The sequence below is a fragment of the Anabrus simplex genome, chromosome 7 (genome assembly GCF_040414725.1).
Source record: "Anabrus simplex isolate iqAnaSimp1 chromosome 7, ASM4041472v1, whole genome shotgun sequence".
Lineage (NCBI taxonomy): Eukaryota > Metazoa > Arthropoda > Insecta > Orthoptera > Tettigoniidae > Anabrus > Anabrus simplex.
Genome location: NC_090271.1, coordinates 175,228,120 through 175,251,116, shown reverse-complemented (window position 1 = coordinate 175,251,116; position 22,997 = coordinate 175,228,120). Strand labels below are relative to the sequence as shown.

The following is a 22,997-nucleotide window of genomic DNA, read 5'->3' as shown; positions in this document are numbered from 1 at the left end:
TTTCCGAAGCTATGAACACAGCCGGCTGTGACTAAGTACTTATGTAACTTGAGCAACAATGAAACATACTTGAATTTTTCTCCTGCATATGACTTGTGAGTGCTTTAACAGTTACTTACAGAATGTAGTGTATATACAGGGTTATTCTAAATGATTGTTGGGATTTCGTAAATTTTTTTTTTTTAAACGTGGAAAACATACCATTTTTATTGTTGCAGTAACAGTTAGACAAACTCTCAAAGTTTTGTTTTGCATCAACTGTAGTACATAAGTTACCACCAGATGGCAGTAATAACAGTGTTTAACAAAATGGCAGTTAGCGATACGGAGAAACCTTTTTGTACTCTTGAATTTCATCAACACCGATCCGTTACCAGAGTCCAGCGCCATTTTTGGACTAAATACGGGAAGGAACCTCCTTCCGACAACTCTATTCGCAGATGGTATGCACAATTTGTGGATACAGGTTGTTTGTGCAAAGGGAAAAGCAGTGGGCGTCCCGCTGTGTCAGTAGCGGATGTGAATAGGATTAGGGGCGTTTATCTCCGTAGTCCTAACAAATCAACTACGAGATGTAGCAGGGAACTGCAAGTTCCTCAAACCACAGTATGGCATGTGTTACAAAGGCGCCTAAAGGTAAAGCCATATCACCTATAATTGCGTCAAGCTCTAACAGCTAATGACAAAGCCCTATGTTTCAACTTTTGCCTCGCACTGCAGGAACGGATTGAAGAAGATGATGGTTTTCTTGACAGAGTAGTTTTCAGTGACGAAGCTACTTTTCATGTAAGTGGAAAGGTAAACAAACAAAATGTTCGCATTTGGCGTGCACCGAACCCCCACTGTTATGTGGAACATGTGAGAGACTCTCCTACAGGATGCGGAACGGGAGGTGATCTGATGCTCTTACCCTTTCCACCATGTTCACCAGATTCTTACACCATGCGATTTCTTCCTGTGGGGATATGTTAAAGATCAGGTATTTGTTCTTCCGGTGGATATTCAGGAAGTGAAGCAGCGCATCCTAGCCGCCTTCGAAAGCATCACCGCTGCCATGTTGACTCGTGTGTGGGAAGAGATGGACTATCGAGTAGATGTATGTAGAGTGACACAAGGCGCACATATCGAGCATTTGTAATGTACGTCAAAATAACTTATGAGTTACAGTACACAATAAAATAAGATTCATATTCCTACATCAATTGCACTGTGAGTTATGAATTTTTGTAACCCCGACATTCATTTAGAATAACCCTGTACTATACTGTGCACCAGTATTCTATAATACTCTAAGTGATTAATATTCTACCTTAAAATGTGGGTATTTGTTTAATACAACTTTCTACTAACACAAACTCTTCAATTTCTGGTCTCTTAGATTTCATGTTAACAAGTTTTAACTGTAATTCACCGAGTCAGAACATCTAAATATATAAAATAAGAGTTTTGTCTGTACGATGCTCAGAATTAAAAAAGAAAGTGATGGAGTTTGAAAATGATGATGACGGTATTGTGATCACTATTAACATCTGCATCAGGGTAGGCTTTAGTCACTTTCACAAATCTTTTCAGATGACCTTCAATGAGGATAAAGTCTATTTAGTTCCTGAAATATGCACTTCACAGTCTGCAGAGGATGACTATGTATACAAATGCCAGGGATGTATTTTGAAGAATAAAACAAAAAACAAAATGTACCACACACTCTCCTCTGGTATTTCTTTCAAAGAGACTGTACTGTCCAACAATGCCATCCTCCACACCAAGACCTATCTCTGCACTGAAGTCATCGAGGAGGACCACTTATCTCCCCTATCTTTGTAAGGGCCATTGCCTCCTCCGGAGTGAAATACAATTCCTCAACCAATTTATGATCTTTTTCTCTTGCTGGAGCATAAACCTGGACAATGTTAATGGTACACTATGAAGTTTGCAGTTTACGAAGCATTTATCGAACTACTATTTACAGTTAATTACAAGTTCATTCACATTTGAGTTTTGCACTCATCACAGTTTTTCTTTACATATGCACACACACTCATTCAGATTATTGCACTGCACAAACACCTGCATGTCAAACTCTTGTTCTCTACACAATTTCTCCCAGCACAGTGTCATTCTAGAACAGTCCACAATAACAAGCCTCATTGAACTCCACATAACCATTTGAAGGACCCACTCCCCAGGAGTAACTTGTCACAGACCATCTCATACAGCTCACCCCAATTAGAGTATGGTTCTAGTGTGTGGGACCCTCACCAAAAATACTTGGTACAAGAACTGGAAAAGATTCAAAGGAAAGCAACATGATTTGTTCTGGGTGATTTCCAGTAAAAGAGTAGTGTTAGGAAAATGTTGTAAACTTTGGGCTGGGAAGACTCTGAAGTAAGGAGATGAACAGCTCGACTAAGCAGATTGAAAGAAACTAATCATTTTAACAACATCTCTGTTCCATGCTGCCGGCGCTGTGGTGTAGGGATAGTGTGCCTGCCTCTTACCCGGAGGCCCCGGGTTCGATTCCCGGCCAGGTCAGGGATTTTTACCTGGACCTGAGGGCTGGTTCGAGGTCCACTCAGCCTACGTGATTAGAATTGAGGAGCTATCTGATGGTGAGATGGCGGCCCCAGTCTAGAAAGCCAAGAATAACGGCCGAGAGGATTCGTCGTGCTGACCACACGACACCTCGTAATCTGCAGGCCTTCGGGCTGAGCAGCGGTCACTTGGTAGGCCAAAGCCCTGCAAGGGCTGTAGTGCCGTGGGGGAGATTCCTGTTCCATGCTGACATATAACATTACTAGACAGGATCATATTAAGTTCAATTGGACAATTCACTCCTATAATATGTGGCAGTTTTAATAGTGATCAGATAATATATTCTTGAATACGCTGATTTAAAATGGAAATATGGAACCGACTTATATCAAGAGAGAGGTTAATAATCCATTATCACCTAAGAACACTCTGGATTTCTAGAAATGTTATTTTAGTTTGACTAATTAATTTGTAATATTTACACAACAAAAATGTGCTTGTACAACATATTCTAGTCTACCACCATTGTAATTAATGAAAGCATACAAACATTACCGAGACTTTTTTTCTTTCTTTTACAGATTTTAAATGTTATTTGAAATTTCTTGACAATCCAATTCCATAACTTGTAAGCAACAGTTTAAAAAAAATGTATAATTCAACCATATATTTTATCTGACTAATAGGGTGATATAAATAATATTACCAAGGACTTTTCAGAATTTATAGATGTACTCAAAATGACAACTTTTTTGACTTGTTATAGCATGTTTTATATATTTTCAAAAAGTTTCCAAATGTGCACTACTGTGTGTGCATTATTTCATATAAATTTTATGCATATGCAGCTGAGGAACTGTGTCTGACCAAGTATATCCTGCTACGGTAATTGAGTAGGCTGTACAGCCAGCATCTGAATGTCGAGTGATGGGTGGTGGGAAATAACCCAGCCAGTTGAGGGGACCAACGACTTTGGGCGGAGGAGTCTTCTTAGTAGGGCGATGAACCCTCAGTGGAGGAAATGCCACTGGAATTCATAACTGCAAGCATCTGACCCATACTGGGCAGCTTTTGGGCAGTGTCTGTTCTCCAGGTTAGAAGGCAATGGGAAACCAATGCACAAGCAAATTCCCAAGATGTGCAGTCATGGTAGAAGCTTGAGCAAAACTGTAAATAGTGACCATGGGCTTTGGAACCCAATCCGGCAGGAGAGGGGATGGTTGCAAGGCCTCTCAGGTCGTCATTCAACGAAATCCTTGCAGGAAAGTGCATAATAACTTCAATTTAGGGACTTGGAATGTGAAAACGCTGGTAAGAATGGGAAAACTACAAGGAATCAAAATTGCAGTGAAAGAAACAGCACTTGATATTTTTGGAATATATGAAACAAACTGGTCAGGAAACAGACTTCTGTTCAGGCAGATTTAGAATAATTAACAGTGGAAGTGAAAAGTCGGTAATGAATGGAGTCGCTACTAACTTGTGGAGAAAATGGTCCAAAATGGTTTGAAACAAAGAGAGGTGTCCAACAAGGAAGTGTTCTAACACCACTCCTGTTCGTAATAGTAATGGACAAGGTCATAAAATCTACCAAGAAAATGGACAGTGAACCAAACGCCCTGGTATTTGCTGATGATGTGCTTTTATGGGGAGAGACAGAAGCTGAAGTGGACTCAGCAAGTCAAAGAAAGCAGCAAACTTCTACAGTTAAGTCAGAAATCTTCTCTGGGACAGCAAAATACCACAAAAAGCAAAAACAATCATGTACCACACTTACTTTGTACCAATCCTCACATACGGTTTAAAGACTTCAGTAGAATCCAAGCAACTGAAATGAGATTCATTAGAACCATGAACCAAACTACCAGAAAGCACAAGATCAGAAAATAATGAAGTGAATAGGAAAGTAGCTGGTATTGAGGTTCCTATTACGAATGTCATAAAGAAACGCAGACTTCAGTGATATGGGCACATAATGAGAATGAACAGGGAAAGACCTGCCAGAAAATATTTTGACCTTAATCTCATGAAGAAGACCACAGGGAAGACCAAGAAAATGCTGGATAGAGACTGTAAGATCAGTTGTGGAGGAGAGAGGAGACAAATGGGAGGATGTACTGGAACTGAAGATGTATGAAGACAGACGGAGATGGCAAGCGCTTGTACACCACACCCGGGAAACTGGAGTTGGGAAATGATGATGACGACGACAACGACGATGATGATGAAATGGTCCAATCATGTGATCAGCACACATCATGTAAGTGACAGATTGATGATGGTTGAAGTGGAAGCCACTCCAGTTGATCTAGTGATCATTCAGGTATACTGCCCAACATCAAACATTTCCAACAAAGAGGTAGAAGGAGTCTACAAATAAACTGAAAGCTTATTAGAGCTCATAGGAAATAAAGATAATGTGGTCATAATGGGCGATTTCAATGCCTCTGTTGGTTCACACAACAGTTTGAAATATGCTGGTAAATTTGGACTAGGGAACATGAACAAAAGAGGTCAGAGACTTTCAGAATTTTGTGAACAGCATGACGTGATTATAACAAACACATTCTTTGAAGTACCTGTCCGAAGTAGATACGCATGGGAAGCATCTGGTGATAATGCACGATATCAGACTGATTATATATCAGTCAGACAGTGATATCAAAACCAGATTAACTCCGGTCACAGCTATTCAGGACCTGATGTGGACAGCGACCACAATCTTGTACTAGCCAAGTGTGACACGAAATGAGGGGCTGTATGATGAATAAGACAACTGAAACAATTCACATGATATGCATACAACACTATCAATCCTATTTATAGAATATTACATACTTGTCCTGCCCTTCTTGTCCATCTCCCAACAAGAGCTCTTGTCCAAGTAGTGGCAATGCTGGAAACAAGAGTCGTACCACTTCATATACACGAGCAGTGATGGAGTGTAATTCCTCAACAGCGTGGCTCAACAAAAGTGGGTGCACACGAACTCCACCATAGGTTGCCGTGTATGCTCCCGTCACATCACAAAGTAGTAGTCCCAATGGATGGTGCGGACTCTCAAATGCCTTTCAAATCATACAGTAATTAATTATGTCACAAATGAAATTATACAACAAATTAAATATTTACCATATGTCTCGGTTGCTTCTAATTTAACTTCTACATGGTTCTTTCCAGGGAATAAAAATACCTACAGTATTTCTTAATCAGAAAAATCCATATTTATACAGAGGAAGCAACTCAAGATAGACTGTCAAAACATCTACAAACTTTCAGTACAAATAAAACGCTTGAACAGTTATGCAAGGAACAAACCCGTGAGGTATTTTTAGGACAGTTGGAGAAGGTTGAGCAAACGACAGTATGTTCTTTGAAATTTGCTGATGATGATGCGATTTAGGGAAATGATGGGAGAGAAGTGCAAGAACAGTTTTATACAGTAAATGGATATGGAAATTTTCAGGAGGATATAACTTGGGATAGTATTCTGTTATAGGGATGAAATCTACTATGGTTCAAGGGTATACCATTGAAGGATAAAGAATTAATGTTCAAGACGTACAATATATGCAGGTGAGAAGTAGACAGTGACAGGGAAGGATGAAAAAGGAATATCACAAGCAGAAATTAAGATTTCTCAGAAGGCAAGGAAAAACATATTAAGAAATGAAGACAAAGAAACAAAAGTGGAGCAGAATAGACAGAGATCGTCTAGACATGTTGAGGAGTAGGAGGAGGAGGGGGGGGGAGGGGGAGTAGGAGGAGGAGATCATCAGAAAAATAACATGTAGAAAGACATATAACAAAAACAGTGATACATAAAAAATCTGAGATAAAATACAGTCACAAATGCAATAGGAGTTTATGATAAAATGTATATACCTTCAATATTAAAAATATACTGCAGCAGCAGCAGCAGCAGCAGCAACGCATTTTCATTATAGACCGTTATGCCTTTCAGCATTCAGTCTGCAAGCCTCTGTGAATTAACCACACACCTCCACAATCCTATGTTTTATAAAGTTCTGTGGCTTCAGTTAAGTTCATCCCACTTATCTTTAAATCATTCAAACCAGAGTCTATCGTCACCTTGGTCTACCTTTCCTCCTCTTACCCTCCATAGCTAAGTCCATTATTCTCTTAGAAAAGCAATCCTCCTCCATTCATCTCACATGACCTGAGTACCGAAGCTGGTTGGTATGTTCAGCTTCATCCATACAGTTTATTTCTAAATTTTCATTTCCCCATTTTGAGTACCTTCTTACCATTGTTCCCACCTGTTTGTACCAACATACATTCTTGCTAATTTCATGTCTGTTATTTCTAACTTATGAATAAGATACCCTGAGTCTACCCAATTTTCACTCCCATATAACAAAGTTGGTCTGAAAACTGACTGGTGTAAAGGTAGCTTCATCCAGGTTCTGAATTCTTTTGTACAGAATACTGCTGACTGCAACTACAAGCTCACACCAGTAACTTTACTCCACCAGGATTCATTTTCACTTTGCTGAAAGCCTGCAATCTAATATCTTGGAACTTGAAAAGACGTATTTCATTTAAAACCTAGATAATATGCAACTAATCAATTTTCCTAAAGTTTAAGCTTTCTTATGTTGCTTTGATAAAAATTAAATCAAATAAATAAGGAACTATACCTACCTTTGTAAGGTACTTGCGCAACTCATGATAACTGTCTTTATCAAGTTTATTCATCCCAAATTGAGGAATAGTATTAAGAGAATCTCCTGAAGACAATTCTTTGCTAAGGTTCGTCCTGCAGCGCTGAAGAGTCTCTTGACGGGAATTCGTAATGAGTACTGCAATATTTTCCCACACTTTTTGTACATCGATACCTCTGGACTTGAGGCTTCCTTCAGGCACACCAAGCTGCTGATAACACTGTCGAAAAATGCCTTTCCACTTATTATGAGCTGCTACACAGAGTTTGCCAAAGGACCTGCAAGAAGTCAAATTATTATATATGTATCATCACCTGTCAACTATAATATACAACACAGAGCACCACCATCCTATGAATATGAAATACATTAAACTCTCAGTTTAATGGACAATTAGGAGCTAAGGGTTTTATGTAAAATCAAAAAGATGTATATTTTGATACCCATAGGCAACTTGAAATATTTGTCTTGAATAAGTAAATTCACAATTACAATATAATTGATCTGTCCTCCCCTGCGAACCATCTGACCTTGCCGCAGTGGGGAGGCTTGCGTGTCCCCGTGAAGCAGATAGCCGAGCCGCAGGTGCAACCATATTGGATGAGTATCTGTCAAGAGACCAGGCTAACTAAGATTCATCAAAACAGGGGTAGCAACCTTACGGAAGTTACAAGGGTGGCAGTCTAGATAATTGACTGATATGGCCTTGTAGTAATACTCAACATGGCTTAGCTATGTTGATGCTGCTATACGGCTAAAAGCAATGGGGAACTACAGCCATAACTAACTCCCGAATACACCCAGCTCTCTCTCTATGAATGATGTCCTGATGATGGCTTCCTCCAGGGTAAAATTTTCCGGAGGTAAAATAGTCCCCCATATGGATCTCCAGGTGGGAACTACACGAGAGGGGGCAATCATCAGGAAGATGGATACCAACATTCTAAGAGTCAGAGCGTGGAATTTTAGAAGTTTAAATCATTGTGGTAGGTTAGAGAATCTTAAAAGGGAAATGGATAGATTGAAGTTAGATGTAGTTGGTTTAAGTGAAGTACATTGGCAGGAAGAACAGGATTTTTTGTCATGCGACTACAGAATTATATACACAAAATCAAACAGGGGGAATGTAGCAGTTGCTTTAATAATGAATAAGAAAATACGGCAGTGGATGACCAGCATAGTGAAATAATTATTGTTATTTTACATTATTGTTGTCAAGATAGACACCAAATCCATGCCCACCACAATAGTGTAGGTACATATGCCTATTAGTTCAGCAGATGATGAAGAAATTGAATGGTTATATGAAGAGACAGAAGATTTAATACAATATTTTTACATATGAGTATCTAATTGTGATGGGAGACTGGAATGCAGTGGCAGACTAAGGAAGAGAAGATAATGCAGTAGGAGAATTAGGATTGGGACAAAGGAATGAAAGAGGAAGTTGGCTGGTTGAATTCTTCACTGATCATAATTTAGTCCTTGCTAATACTTGGTTTAAACACCAGAAAAGATGGCTGTATACGTGGATGAGATATGGAGACACTGGAAGTTATCAAATAGACCATTATGATTAGGCAGAGATTCAGAAACCTGGTGTTGGATTGCAAAACTTTCTCAGGAGCAGACGTGGACTCTGACCACCTGTTTCAAGCAACATGTTGCACAAGGACTAAATGAAAAGGCCGAAGGAAACACAATAGAGGAAGAATGGATAGTCATGAAAAATTAGGTCAGTAAGGCTGCTGAAGATATGAAGGAAAGAGCAACTAAGAATCTGGATAATTCAGAAGAGACTAGACCTTATTGATGAATGATGAAAATACAAGAATGCTAGAAATGAAGAGGGCAGAAAAGAATACAGGCGATTAAAGAATCAAGTGGATAGAAAGTGCAAGGTAGCTAAGGAAGAATGGCTGAAGAAGAAGTGCAAGGATGTTGAAGGTTGTATGGTCGTAGGAAAGGTAGATGCTGCATACAGGAAAATCAAGGAAACCTTTGGAGAAAGTAAAACTAGGTGTCCCAGATGGAAAACCACTTCTAGGGAAAGAAGACAAGTCAGGAAGATGGCAGGAACATATCCAGCAGTTGTATCGGGGTAATGACGTAGATGATATGGTTCTGGAACAAGAAGAGGCTGTTGATGCTGATGAAATGGGTGACCCAATTTTGAGGTCAGAATTTGACAGAGCTTTGAGAGACCTAAATTGGGACAAGGTACCTGGAATTGATGTCATTCCCTCTGAATTACTAACTGCCTTAGGAGAAAACAGCTTGGTGAGGTTATTCCATTTAGTGTGTAAGATGTACGAGACAGGAGAAGCGCCATCCGATTTTCGACATAATGTTGTTATACCTGTTCCTTAGAAAGCTGGTGCTGACAAGTGTGAAAACTACCAGACCATTAATTTAGTATCTCACGCCTGCAGAATTTTAACATGTATTATTTACAGAAGAATGGAAAGACAAATTGAAACTGAGTTGGGAGAAGATCTATTTGGCTTCAGAAGAAATGTAGGAACACATGAAGCAATCCCAACTTTATGTCTGATCTTAGAGGATCGAATTAGGAAGGACAAGCCCACATGGGTGGGATCCATAGATCTTGAAAAGGCATTCGATAATGTTGATTGGACCAAGACTCTGAAGGTGGTCAGGATCAGATACCGAGAACAAAGAATTATCTACAATCTGTATAAAAATCAATCTGCAGTTATAAGAATCGAGGGCTTTGAAAAATACGCAGCAATCCAGAAAGGAGTGAGGCAAGGCTGCAGTTTGTCCCACCTACTTTTCAATGTTTATATAGAACAGGCAGTAAAGGAAATCAAAACCCTGAGATTTGCTGATGATATTGTTATTTTATCTGAGACTGCAGAATATCTGGAGAAATTTCTGAATGGTATAGACGGAGTCTTGGGTAAGGAGTACAAGATGAAAATAAATAAGTCCCAAACAAAAGTAATGAAGTGCAGTCGAACAAAGTCAGGTAATTTAGGAAATATTAAATTAGGAAATGAAGTCTTAAAGGAAGTAGATGAATATTGTTACTTGGGTAGTAAAATAACTAATGATGGCAGAAGTAAGGAGGACATAAAATGCACACTGGCACAAGTAAAGAAGGCCTTTCTTAAGAAAAGAAATTTGCTCACTTTGAACATTGATTTAGGAATTAGACTTTTTGAATATGTTCGTCTGGAGCATGGCATTGTATGGAAGTGAAACATGGACGATAACTAGCTCAGAAAGAAAGAAAATAGAAGCTTTCGAAATGTGGTGTTCAAAAGAATGCTGAAGGTGAGATGGATAGATCGAATCGTGAATGTAGAGATACTGTATCAAATTGGTGAAAGGAGATCGATTTGGCTAAATTTGATGAGAAGAAGAGATAGAATGATAGGACACATCTTAAGAAACCCAGGACTTGTGTAGCTGTATCGCGTACTTTCGAAGAGGTATAGCACAATAGTTGCTGCACGACCATGGATAATGACAAGAAGGATATACAAGACACTTACAAAGATGATCCCAAAAGCAAGTCGTGGCAAGGCATGGAAGTTACTTGAGCCTACCGAGTTCAAGTGGATTAGACAATAACTAAGTTACTACTGACTAAAATAATAATGCCAGATTTAAGTGAAACACAAACTTTAATGGATAAATAAGAAATTAAATAACTTCAAGCAAATAATAAATCCCCAAGTTAAAATAACGAAACGATAAAATTAAATCAAAGAAGCATTGAACATTTAAGTTTCATCAAGATTAAAGTTAAATTAATCTGCTTTCACAATTCAGTCCCCAGAGTTAATCATCAATCTGATTAAAATTGATCTATTTTTATTTTTAAAATAAAATGAAGGAACTGAGTACTTAATAAAAATCCTTATTCCAAGATATTAGATTACCTACAGTATAATAGCAGAACAGAAAAGTGTTTTGTTATGACTACTTCCAATGCAATCAAAAAAGTAAGTAGGATAAGGTAAGTCACAGATCACAAGTTCCATGAGGAACAAATATCAGGAATGCATAACAAAAATAAGAACATTAATGTTACCAACAAGCACAATAAGTCACCAGAAAAAAATATTTTTCAGTTTAAAACGTCAATAGCATTAAAACATAGAGCAACACAGAGATACCATCGCATGTATTATAACCCACATCCATATCCAAGAACAAAATCTAAACATCTCAATTGCCGAACGTCAGATATCAAGATAAAAACAGAGCCATCAGACGTCAAATGTCAAGCTCATAACCCAGTACGCACCCACAACTTAGTAATAGAATGCAAAAGGTCACGTGACTTAAGAAAGTAAAATGGCTACCCTCCAAAGGCTGAGTTAGTAATAGGAAACAATTTTCAACTCGTGCATTCACCTTTGTTCACGAAGTAATTTGGATAGCAAGATATTAAAGATTTAACAAGCTGAATGAACATAGACGTATAAGATCAAGACACTCTCGCTTAGACACTGCAGTTAAGGAGTCATACCTGTTATTACAACCTCATTCAATACATGAATTTTGTTTAAAGACCTTTTTGGAAAGATTATCAAACCAAAATTATTCCTCTAATTATTACACCAAAGCCCCACAATATATATTGGTAATTAATACACAATTAAAGATAACCTGAATTATAGTCTCTTTCGTTAACAGAATTTCTCACTCTGTGAAGTAATTAAATTTTATCCAACACGATTTAGATGTAAGTTTTCCAAACAACTCAGCAAAGTTCAAACGTAGTTAGTGCACGTCACTTCATTGTACCTCCGCGACCAAGAAGAACTGATGGTTACTTACAATTTTGCAGAATGAAACTGAAAAGGAATCAAATAAGATAATTGGCCTATCGCCACACGACAATGCATTCACCCTGGACCATACACCATCATTTTGTCTCCTTCTTCTACTCAGAATTCGATTAAATGTCCAGCAGCAACAGCAATTAGGATTGATGCTCCTTGTACAATCACTCCGAATAATAGACAACAGTCGGAATATCGTCGTTATGCACAGAGATAAACAAGGACGAGTTGAGTTCCGTACATGCTACTAGGTGGCAGTACGATACAAACAGTCGAGTTCACTGAATGCTAGAACTCACGTGAATCATTCGTACTACTAGGAACTTACTGGATAATGTAATAATTTAAGTGACATTCCGACAAGGCCAACGAAGCATAATAATTCATTATAATCTGCCTTCATACAATTTTGCAGTCTGCTAGGTACTAAAATACCTTTAAACACTTCAAAATCAGTCAGAGCCTCCTCCCCCAAAAGACGAACGTGGAGCTGGACGTAACAGCTGATGAGCAAAGAGAATAATCTTCTTTCCAATTTTAATGTAATAAGATATTCTTACTTGATGTTTCCAGGAGAAACAAGGGTATAGGTTAGAGTAAGACCTTTGAGATACCATGGTAGATGGTAATACCAACACTCAGCAAGTTGATCAGTATTAATATGAGTCCATGAACTAAATTTTGTTGAACATGCATATATGTCTCCATATGAGAATTATCTGTTAACACAGAAACAGTCAATTTTGAATGAGTAGCACACGAATCATTATGGTTTCATAATAAATCACCCTACGCTAAGGATAACAGGTCACGTCTTTCTTTTCTGAACAATACTAATAAATGTATTCATTAATTAAATTTGGGACTTCCACTACAGAGAAAGGCACGATTCACTTGCAAAAACTAATTTGATAGAGAATAATATCCACACAGATGCTGGGATAAATAGAAACAACAAACTAATGAATCAGTACATCAATATCATTTAACTAATGAAACCAAAAACATCAAACCAATCGCTGCATTATCAGCTATCGAACCCATCCAACGTAAATCGCATGCAGAAACAGAACAATGCCTGAAATTCAAATATAGACCAAAAACAGGTCCCCAAACATAAAACTATTACATAGAAAACAAAGGTAAATTAAAATATACTTTGAACATGATAGTTGCAACACTACCAATCAATGAGTTAAATAATTAATATCTCAAATCCATTAATTGCACAACTAAAACAGTTTAATAGTTTAAAGATAGTCTGAATCAACACCTCACAAGCACACTACATAACCAAATGGAAGAAGAATGAGACTAGGAGCCAACTTTACCAACAGAAGAGTAACACAGAATCGACAAGGTTCAAAAACAACACAAATCCATGGCTAAAAGGTGAACAATATTCAAGGCCAAGGTAACATCGACAGAAACGGTTGGACACCTCTATCTCGATTAGATGGTGGGTGCACTTTTAAGTCTGTCATCTACAACCGAAGTAACAACAATACCAAGCCAAGACTAATACAAGGATGGAAAACCATAAACTCATATCAACACCAACTTTGACACCACTGGAATAACAGGACAGAAATAGGGATAGAAGAGACTCAGGAGGGAACACAATCTGGAATCAAATAATCAACCTACTACACGGGATCACAAAACAATTCGATTGACCAGGTGTAGGATATAGAAGATGGCGACTACTGTGTGCGAGTCTGTGATATCCGTGGTGGATAATGGTGTAAGATGCAGTGAAAAATGTGGCAAATGCAGAAGAGTAGTTAAAAATGGGATTCTGTGTCATAAGTGTGATGAATGGTACCATTTTCGTTGTGCAAATATTGTAAATAGGACTGATATTGAAGAAAGTGTGTGGCTGTGTCCCGAGTGTAAACAAACTGATAGTGAGGCAGAACAACAAGAAAGAGAGACTTACAAATCTATGCTTAAGATTTTAGGAGTGCTACAAGAAGACTTATGTGCTCTGAAACTTGAAAATGAAAGCTTAAAGGACAGAATAAAGAAACTGGAAGATAAAGAAGACATTGGAGAAGAAAGATCACTGTGGACGGAAGTGATACATAGCCATTTCAGGCCTAATGTTAAACATATGGGAGAATCTACATACAACTTAAAACAGGGAAAAAACTCTTTGCAGTGCCAAAATAGATTTCAGTCATTGCAACAAGTTCCAGAAGAAGACACATCAAGTTTTCGAAATATTTTTAAATCCAGTGGAGGTAACCTACAGAAGAAGAAAACCAACCGAAAGTAAAGATCGCCAAAAATTCATCTCTACACAGACAGTCAAGGGCAGGGTATGGCAGAAGGCATCAAGGATGAGATGCATAATCCAGAAACTGAGATTTTAGGACTAATAAAACCAGGTGCCAAAACTGAAGACATCCTTTCAAGTTGTGATCCTGTGTTAGAGAAGGACAATTATGTCGTAATTGTGAGTGGTACAAATGACATTGCTGTAAATGAAGGTGAGGAACTAATTATGACCCTCAGAGGTAAGATTTCCAAACTACCTGACTCAAAAGTAATTGTAGTTAGTGTGCCACCCAGGTATGACCTTTTGGAGGACTCATGTGTGAACAAAGCTGTACATGATGTAAATATAAAATATAAAAATCAAGAGATTATGTAAGAGTTTTAGAAATGTGTATGTAGTAGATACTTTAGGTCTTGGCAGGCAAATGTTCACTAGGCATGGGTTACATCTGAATGGTAATGGAAAAGCAACTCTCTGTAGACAAATTGCTACAATTATCAACAGAGATTTACAAACTAATATGCACTTAAGAAAACCCATACCACTAAACTGGCATATACAGGGAAACTTGCCAGAAAAGCCACACATCCTTAAATCAAGATCTATGTACAAGGATCTGGGTTCCAGGGATGTTCTCAACTCATGAGTCAAATGTTACCCAATTGCAACAGTCAAGTTTTAGGGAGGAAGGGGGTTTGAGATTACTCTTGGTAAACTGTCAGAGTGTAGTAAATAAACAATTAAAATTCAGTACATTGATGGAATCTTATGAGACTGATGTGGTGATAGGAGTGGAAAAGTGGTTGAGAGAAGGGGTGGGTAACAGAGAAGTATTTCCAGAAGGGTATACAGTCTATCGTAGAGACCGAGGAGATAAAAAGGGAGGGGTGGGGGTGTTTACTCTGGTGAAGGAAACTTATTGTTCACATGAATGGTTTATCGATGAAAGGGATGAAATATTAGGGATAAAATTAGTTTGTGATAATATGAAGGAGGTGGGAATTATAGGAATATATAGGCCTGGAAGAGAGGAAAGAGACATGGAAATGTTTTTTTTTTTTTTTTTTTTTTTTTTGCTAGGGGTTTTACGTCGCACCGACACAGATAGGTCTTATGGCGACGATGGGATAGGAAAGGCCTAGGAGTTGGAAGGAAGCGGCCGTGGCCTTAATTAAGGTACAGCCCCAGCATTTGCCTGGTGTGAAAATGGGAAACCACGGAAAACCATTTTCAAGGCTGCCGATAGTGGGATTCGAACCTACTATCTCCCGGATGCAAGCTCACAGCCGCACACCTCTACGCGCACGGCCAACTCGCCCGGTATGGAAATGTTTGAGAAAATAATAGATTATACTCATAAAAACAATAATAATGATATGGTAATAATTGGGGGAGATCTAAACTTGCCTGAAGTTGAATGGAATGGAGCTGCAAGTGAAGCCCATAAACAGAAACTGGCAAATAAGTTAATTTGGGAGGGAGGATTTACACAAGTAGTACAAGAACCGACTCGTCTCAATAACTTGCTAGATGTATTCTTAGTTAAACCATGGGAAATTGTTGATAAAACTGAGGTAATTGAAGGAATAGGTGACCATAAGGCTGTAATAATGGATGTAGGACTCGTACCAAAAATGCTTAATAAGAGGGTCACACAAGACAAGAAATTATACAGAAAAACTAAAGTTGATAAATTTGGGACTTACCTTAAATCACAATTCAGTTGTTAGATAAGTGAAGGGAGTAATGTGGATACACTTTGGGCTAAATTTAAAGGAATCATTTGGGAAGGAGAGAAGAGATTTGTACCTATTAAGAAGGGTAAAATGACCTCAGACCCTGTTTATTATACAAGGGAAATAAGAAAATTAAAAAGAAAATGTAGAATAGTAAACAGGAAAACAAAAGAGGGTAGGGAGAATAGAGAAACTAGAAAACATCTAATGAGGGAACTGAATAGAGTGAAAAAAGGAAGCAAAAGAGAAATATATGAATGGCATACTTCAAGAGGGTAATGACCACGAAGGGAAATAGAAAAAGCTGTATTCATATATTAGGAATCAAAAAGGAAAAGGAATCCAAATTCCTACAATGGTGGGAGAAGGGGGTGAACACTATTTAATAGATACTGAGAAAGCAAATCTATTTAGTAGAGAATTCAGAGATTCAGTAGAAGATTGTCAGGACTTGGAAACAGTGACAGAAGATAGAAAGGGAGAGATACATAGGGAAACAAGAAGCTTCTCATTCACAAATGAAGATATTTTCAGAGAAATTCAACTGCTTCAGCAAGGAAAAGCAGCAGGAAGTGATCAAATTACTGGGGAGGTATTAACAATGGGGTGGTACATAGTGCCTTATTTAAAATTTCTCTTTGACTATGTCATAAATAATAGTGTAATACCAAAGGAATGGAAGGAATCTATAATAATACCAATTTATAAAGGAAAGGGTGATAAAAGGAAACCAGAGAACTACAGACCAATCAGCCTGACCAGCATAGTTTGTAAAATACTGGAGAGTTTAATAGCAAAGTGCGTCAGAGGGATATGTGATGATAAAGATTGGTTCATGAGGAGCCAGTATGGATTTAGAAAGAAATTTTCTTGTGAGGCACAACTGGTGGGATTTCAGCAGGACATATCAGATAAGCTGGATTCAGGAGGCCAGTTACTGTAGATTGCATAGCCATAGATCTTTCCAAAGCCTTTGATAGAGTTGAACATGGAATATTATTAAAGAAATTGGAGGGAATAGGATTGGACGTAAGGGTTATACGTTGGATAAGAACATTTCTAAATTCAAGGGTTCAGAAAGTCAAAGTAGAAAATAATATATCACAGGAAGAGAAAGTTTGGAGGGGAATTGCACAGGGTAGTATAATTGGTCCGTTACTTTTCTTACTATACACAAATGATTTAGGGAACAATATAACATCAAAAATAAGATTGTATGCAGATGACATAATTGTTTATAGGGAAATAAATAACATTGAGGATTATTTAATTTAATTTCCGGGTTGAACCGTGTTGTACTTATACGCACATCATGTACAGTTTGCCGACGTTTCGAATACATTGCAGTATTCTTTGTCAAGGTGACTGAAATACCCCTACTCGATCCGAAGTAATCAGTCTTCCAGGCAGAAATTACGCTACTAGAGTGGCCCTGATCTTGGCCTTTTATATCCTAGCCTTTCTGGCTGATGTAAGCCCTGGCTGTCTCGCGAGAATTCTGGAAAGTATGCCTCACAGCCAGGTAGTGGGGACTTGCCTGCGCTGTTATGTAATGGGGTTGCGGCCCGTGAGTTTATGTTGTGGTCTGTATGTCTTAAACTAAGAATGATAGGCATCCAAGAATTACTGATTTTATATCCTTCTTCTAAATTTATGTTGTTCGGATGTTTCTTGATTTCGATAGCCTCGCGGATTTTCCTTTCCAGATTCCAAGGGATAGCTGCTAGGATCTTGGTCTTGTCAACTGATATTCCGTGCCTAGTAGGAATGCTTGGCTACTGCTGAAATATCTGTGTTTTGGTTCTTGGTGTGACGGATATGTTCTTTTAGGCGGGTGGAGATCAGACGTTTTGTCTCACCTACATAACAAGCTCCGCAGCTACATTCAATGTGATACACTCCAGGGGCCTGTAATTCTATTGTGTCTTTTAGTGGTGATAGATAACAGGCTAGCTTACGGTAAGGTTTATAGATAGTTTTAATGTTGTATTTGTCCAGTATCTTGCCGATCCTGTCTGTAGTGTTTTTAATGTATGGCAGAATCGCTGTTTTCTGGCGGGTCAGTTCTTCTTTCCCGTTGTTTTCTCCTGCGGCGGCCTTTTCTTTGTTCTCTTCTGATTTTTTAAGGACTCGTCGGATGTTATTGAGCGAGTAGCCATTTTTCCTAAGGGTTTTTGTGAGGTCCCCACTACCTGGCTGTGAGGCATACTTTCCAGAATTCTCGCGAGACAGCCAGGGCTTATGTCAGCCAGAAAGGCTAGGATATAAAAGGCCAAGATCAAGGCCACTCTAGTAGTGTAATTTCTGCCTGGGAGACTGATTACCTCGGATCGAGTAGGGGTATTTCAGTCGCCTTGACGAAGAATACTGCAATGTATTCGAAACGTCGGCAAACTGTACGTGATGTGCGAACAAGTACAACACGGTTCAACCCAGAAATTAAATTAAATAATTCTTCACACCATGGAAGCTTCACTTCTAAGCATCAGTTCTTGTTTGGATGCATTTTTGATATGCCTATTTATGTTTATAGGCTAGGCCTAGTGATATTTAGTTCACAACAGATCATTTTCATTCAATAATTGATTTTATGGATTATATTAATGACCTATATTTGTTTGTTGTTTTATATCTCTTTAATATGAAATTAGTTGAATTGGGGTCCAATGAATCAAGAGTTTACTGTATATTTATTCTTAGTTGTTTAACATCACACTAATATGCGTTTTCAGTGATGTGAGGCTAGGGAAGGGACTGGGAAGGAAGTAGCAGTTGTCTTAAATAAGATTTATTCTGGCATTTGCCTGGTGTGAAAATGGGAAACCATGGAAAATCATCTTCAGGGCTGCCGACAGTGGAGTTCGAACCTACTATCTCCCGGAAGCACGCTCAAGGCTGCGCGGCCCTAGCCGCACGGGCAACTCACCTGGTATTCAAAAGATAGACAAGCTTTACATACTGGTAGAACAACCTGAATAATGAGTAATTTTAACGAACTGTTTTCTGTTTAGGACACCAAAATAGAACTAAACAAAACCACTGCTGAAACCATTCTTTCTCTACCTTGTTGAAGTAGTTACAGGCCAGAAAATCTGAAAGCACTGCAGATTATTATGCATTAATTACACTGACTGACAGAGCAAATGCAACACCAAGAAGGAGTGGTTCGAAAGGGATGAAAGTTGGGAAAAAAAACAGAGACGGCACGGACGAATAATTGATGTTTATTTCAAACTGATATGCAGGTTACACAATGCACACGGCATCGACTCAGTAGGATGTAGGACCACCGCGAGCGGCATTGCACGCAGAAACACGTCGAGGTACAGAGTCAATAAGAGTGCGGATGGTGTCCTGAGGGATGGTTCTCCATTCTCTGTCAACCATTTGCCACAGTTGGTCGTCCGTACGAGGCTGGGGCAGAGTTTGCAAACGGCGTCCAATGAGATCCCACACGTGTTGGATTGGTGAGAGATCCGGAGAGTACGCTGGCCACGGAAGCATCCGTACACCTCGTAGAGCCTGTTGGGAGATGCGAGCAGTGTGTGGGCGGGCATTATCCTGCTGAAACAGAGCATTGGGCAGCCCCTGAAGGTACGGGAGTGCCACCGGCCGCAGCACATGCTGCACGTAGCGGTGGGCATTTAACGTGCCTTGAATACGCACTAGAGGTGACGTGGAATCATACGCAATAGCGCCCCAAACCATGATGCCGCGTTGTCTAGTGGTAGGGTGCTCCACAGTTACTGCTTTATTTGACCTTTCTCCACGCCGACGCCACACTCGTCTGCGGTGACTATCACTGACAGAACAGAAGCGTGACTCATCGGAGAACACGACGTTCCGCCATTCCCTCATCCAAGTCGCTCTAGCCCGGCACCATGCCAGGCGTGCACGTCTATGCTGTGGAGTCAATGGTAGTCTTCTGAGCGGACGCCGGGAGTGCAGGCCTCCTTCAACCAATCGATGGGAAATTGTTCTGGTCGATATTGGAACAGCCAGGGTGTCTTGCACATGCTGAAGAATGGCGGTTGACGTGGCGTGCGGGGCTGCCACCGCTTGGCGGCGGATGCGCCGATCCTCGCGTGCTGACGTCACTCGGGCTGCGCCTGGACCCCTCGCACGTGCCACATGTCCCTGCGCCAACCATCTTCGCCACAGGCGCTGCACCGTGGACACATCCCTATGGGTATCGGCTGCAATTTGACGAAGCGACCAACCTGCCCTTCTCAGCCCGATCACCATACCCCTCGTAAAGTCGTCTGTCTGCTGGAAATGCCTCCGTTGACGGCAGCCTGGTATTCTTAGCTATACACGTGTCCTGTGGCACACGACAACACGTTCTACAATGACTGTCGGCTGAGAAATCACGGTACGAAGTGGGTCATTCGCCAACGCCGTGTCCCATTTATCGTTCGCTACGTGCGCAGCACAGTGGCGCATTTCACATCATGAGCATACCTCAGTGACGTCAGTCTACCCTGCAATTGACATAAAGTTCTGACCACTCCTTCTTGGTGTTGCATTTGCTCTGTCAGTCAGTGTAACTGAATTGCATGTGGTCATTAAATAATGAAGTTCTCCATGTTCGTACTCTGGTCAGGCTGGGGATTTTAGCCGTCTAACTCAAGGGTTGGGTGTTTGCGTTCATCTTCATTACATGCAACACAACACACTACAAACTACCACAGAAACATGCAAAAGTCAGTACATTCCTCCACATACGCTCAGCGTCAGGAAAGGAATCCAGCTGTAAAACTGGCGTAATCCATTGCGAAAAGAACAAGAAGTAGTAAAAGAACTCCAATGGGACAAAATGCTGGCATGTCGGCATCTCCATAAACCATAAAATTACTTGGTGGGATGTAAAACTAGTAATATTATCATCATCAAATCATATACATTATAAAGTCTCATCCTACAAAACTACATTTTTAACCGTAATGATGGTGACAGATGCAAGACAGCTGCTGAAGACAATCCAATAAAAGTGACTGAAAATGCTTCAAAAAGATTACGCTTTTACCAAAATTATCTGTAGTGAAATCACCTTCATTCATCATCATTTCTTACCACCACTACTTGAAAAATATCAACAATAAGAATAAAATGTTTACTGTCAAAAAAAACATCAGTATGTAGGAAATGACAATTACATGAGGAAAAATAACTTAAGGTTATATAAAGTTCATCTTTGTGTGTACATACGGTGGTTTAGACTGAAGCTGACTAGGATGTGCTACTATATTCTTGTGTAGAGTTCCAGTGACTTTAATTCCCTCATTCCAAGCACCATGAAGGTTACCATCAAAAGAGTCTCCACTATTAAATGTCAATATTCCTTTACCACTAAAGACACCAGCACCACGAAATTCCCCCTCATAATGAGTCCCATCTTCAAAAACCATCACACCACGACCCTGAAAGGAGAAATAGTGAATCATATGAGACTAATAAACCCACTCACTAATCACAATTTCTTTATTCAACATTAACAGTAGCGTAACCAGGATCGACCGATGGTGGGGGGGTTATAGTTACAAAATGATGATAGGACATAATGAAGATGCTCATGCATGTGTGCACCACACATGCACGAGTGTCATTATGGCGACATGGATACAAGTGAAATATGTCGATATTCAGACTGCAGTATCAGTAGACTACAAAATCTTACAGTAGAATACAGAACAAGAACAATATGATAAAGGTCAACAGTTTTACAGTGAAAAGTATGTTAGATTACCATCTAAAACCAACTTTCAGGGCTTCTTAGAAAATAAATTTGCGAGATCTGTTGATTTTACAATTATGTCTCTGTGAATGTTCGAAAGATCCAACACGTTGAGTTGACTTTCACTTGTTTGTTGTCAGCTTATGTTTATTTTATTGGGTCGATGCATAAGTTTGTGCAGTTCTTATATTTTATATTTTATTTTATTTTACCGTCACTGTCACACACTGTATCTCACAATCACAATCACTCAGTGGTGTATCCGCCTCCACTCTCTATGACCTGCCAACATTCAGGAAGCAGTTGAATGCCTTGCCTGTAGGGAGAACTGTTTTGGTTTTGACTGGAAGAAATCTGTTAGCCATTAGTCAAGAGAAGCTTCGCCAGGAAACACTTACCCCTGAATGTGGTTAGAAAGAGAGCAGAAAAGATGGAAATCTGAAGGGGCACGGTCAGGGCCATATGGAGGATGAAGAAGAGGTTCCCAGCCAAGTACAGCAATCACACGGTTAGTCAATTGTGCTGTGTGCGAATGAGCGTTATCAAAGAGTAATAAGACTGGTTGTTGTCTTTGTCTTTTGTTGTCAATAGCAATGGCAAGTCGTTTCAGCTGGTCACTGTATGCAGCAGAAGAAATTGTTACGTTTTTTGGAAGAAGTTCATGGTGAAGAATGCCATCTTTGTTCCACCAAACACACAACATGATTTTCTGTGGATGGGCACTATCCTTGGCATGGGAAGTTGCTTTTTCTGATGGGCTGAGTCACTCTTTCCCCTTCTTCATGTTGACATACAGGCACCAGTTCTCATCACTGGTCACAATGTTAGAAAGGAATGCTTCGTGCCTACCACAAGCCAACTGATGCCGGTCAAGCAATGATGAACAGATTTTTACTTGTTGATTTTTGTTACTGTCACTTAGCACATGTGGTACCCATATACCCAATTTCTGTACCTTACCCACTGAATGAAAATGGCGTACAATAGTTGACTGATTACATTCGAAAACTTGCGCCATTTCCCACGTTGTTAGACGAGGATTCTCATGAAGCAACTCATTCAACCGATTTTTGTCAACATCTGAAGGTTTTCCAGAACATGGATCATCAGACAAGTCAAAGCGTCCTGCTCGAAATCAGGAAAACCATTTTTGTGCTGTTCTTTCAGCAATTGCTTCATTCCTGCACACTTCACAAATTGTTCTCGCAG

At 39.5% G+C, this 22,997-nt stretch overlaps 1 protein-coding gene across 1 annotated transcript in view; it reads right to left on the bottom strand.

The window, feature by feature from the left end:
• The window catches only part of Als2 (Amyotrophic lateral sclerosis 2), a 226,968-nt gene that overhangs the window by 73,041 nt on the left and 130,930 nt on the right, over positions 1–22,997 (bottom strand). Inside the window, exons 9-11 of the mRNA XM_067151475.2 lie at positions 21,263–21,474; positions 7,198–7,495; positions 5,371–5,600 (exon numbers count right to left, since the gene is read on the bottom strand). Coding sequence (XP_067007576.2) covers positions 5,371–5,600; positions 7,198–7,495; positions 21,263–21,474 — 740 coding nt within the window. The remainder of the gene's footprint in view (positions 1–5,370; positions 5,601–7,197; positions 7,496–21,262; positions 21,475–22,997) is intronic.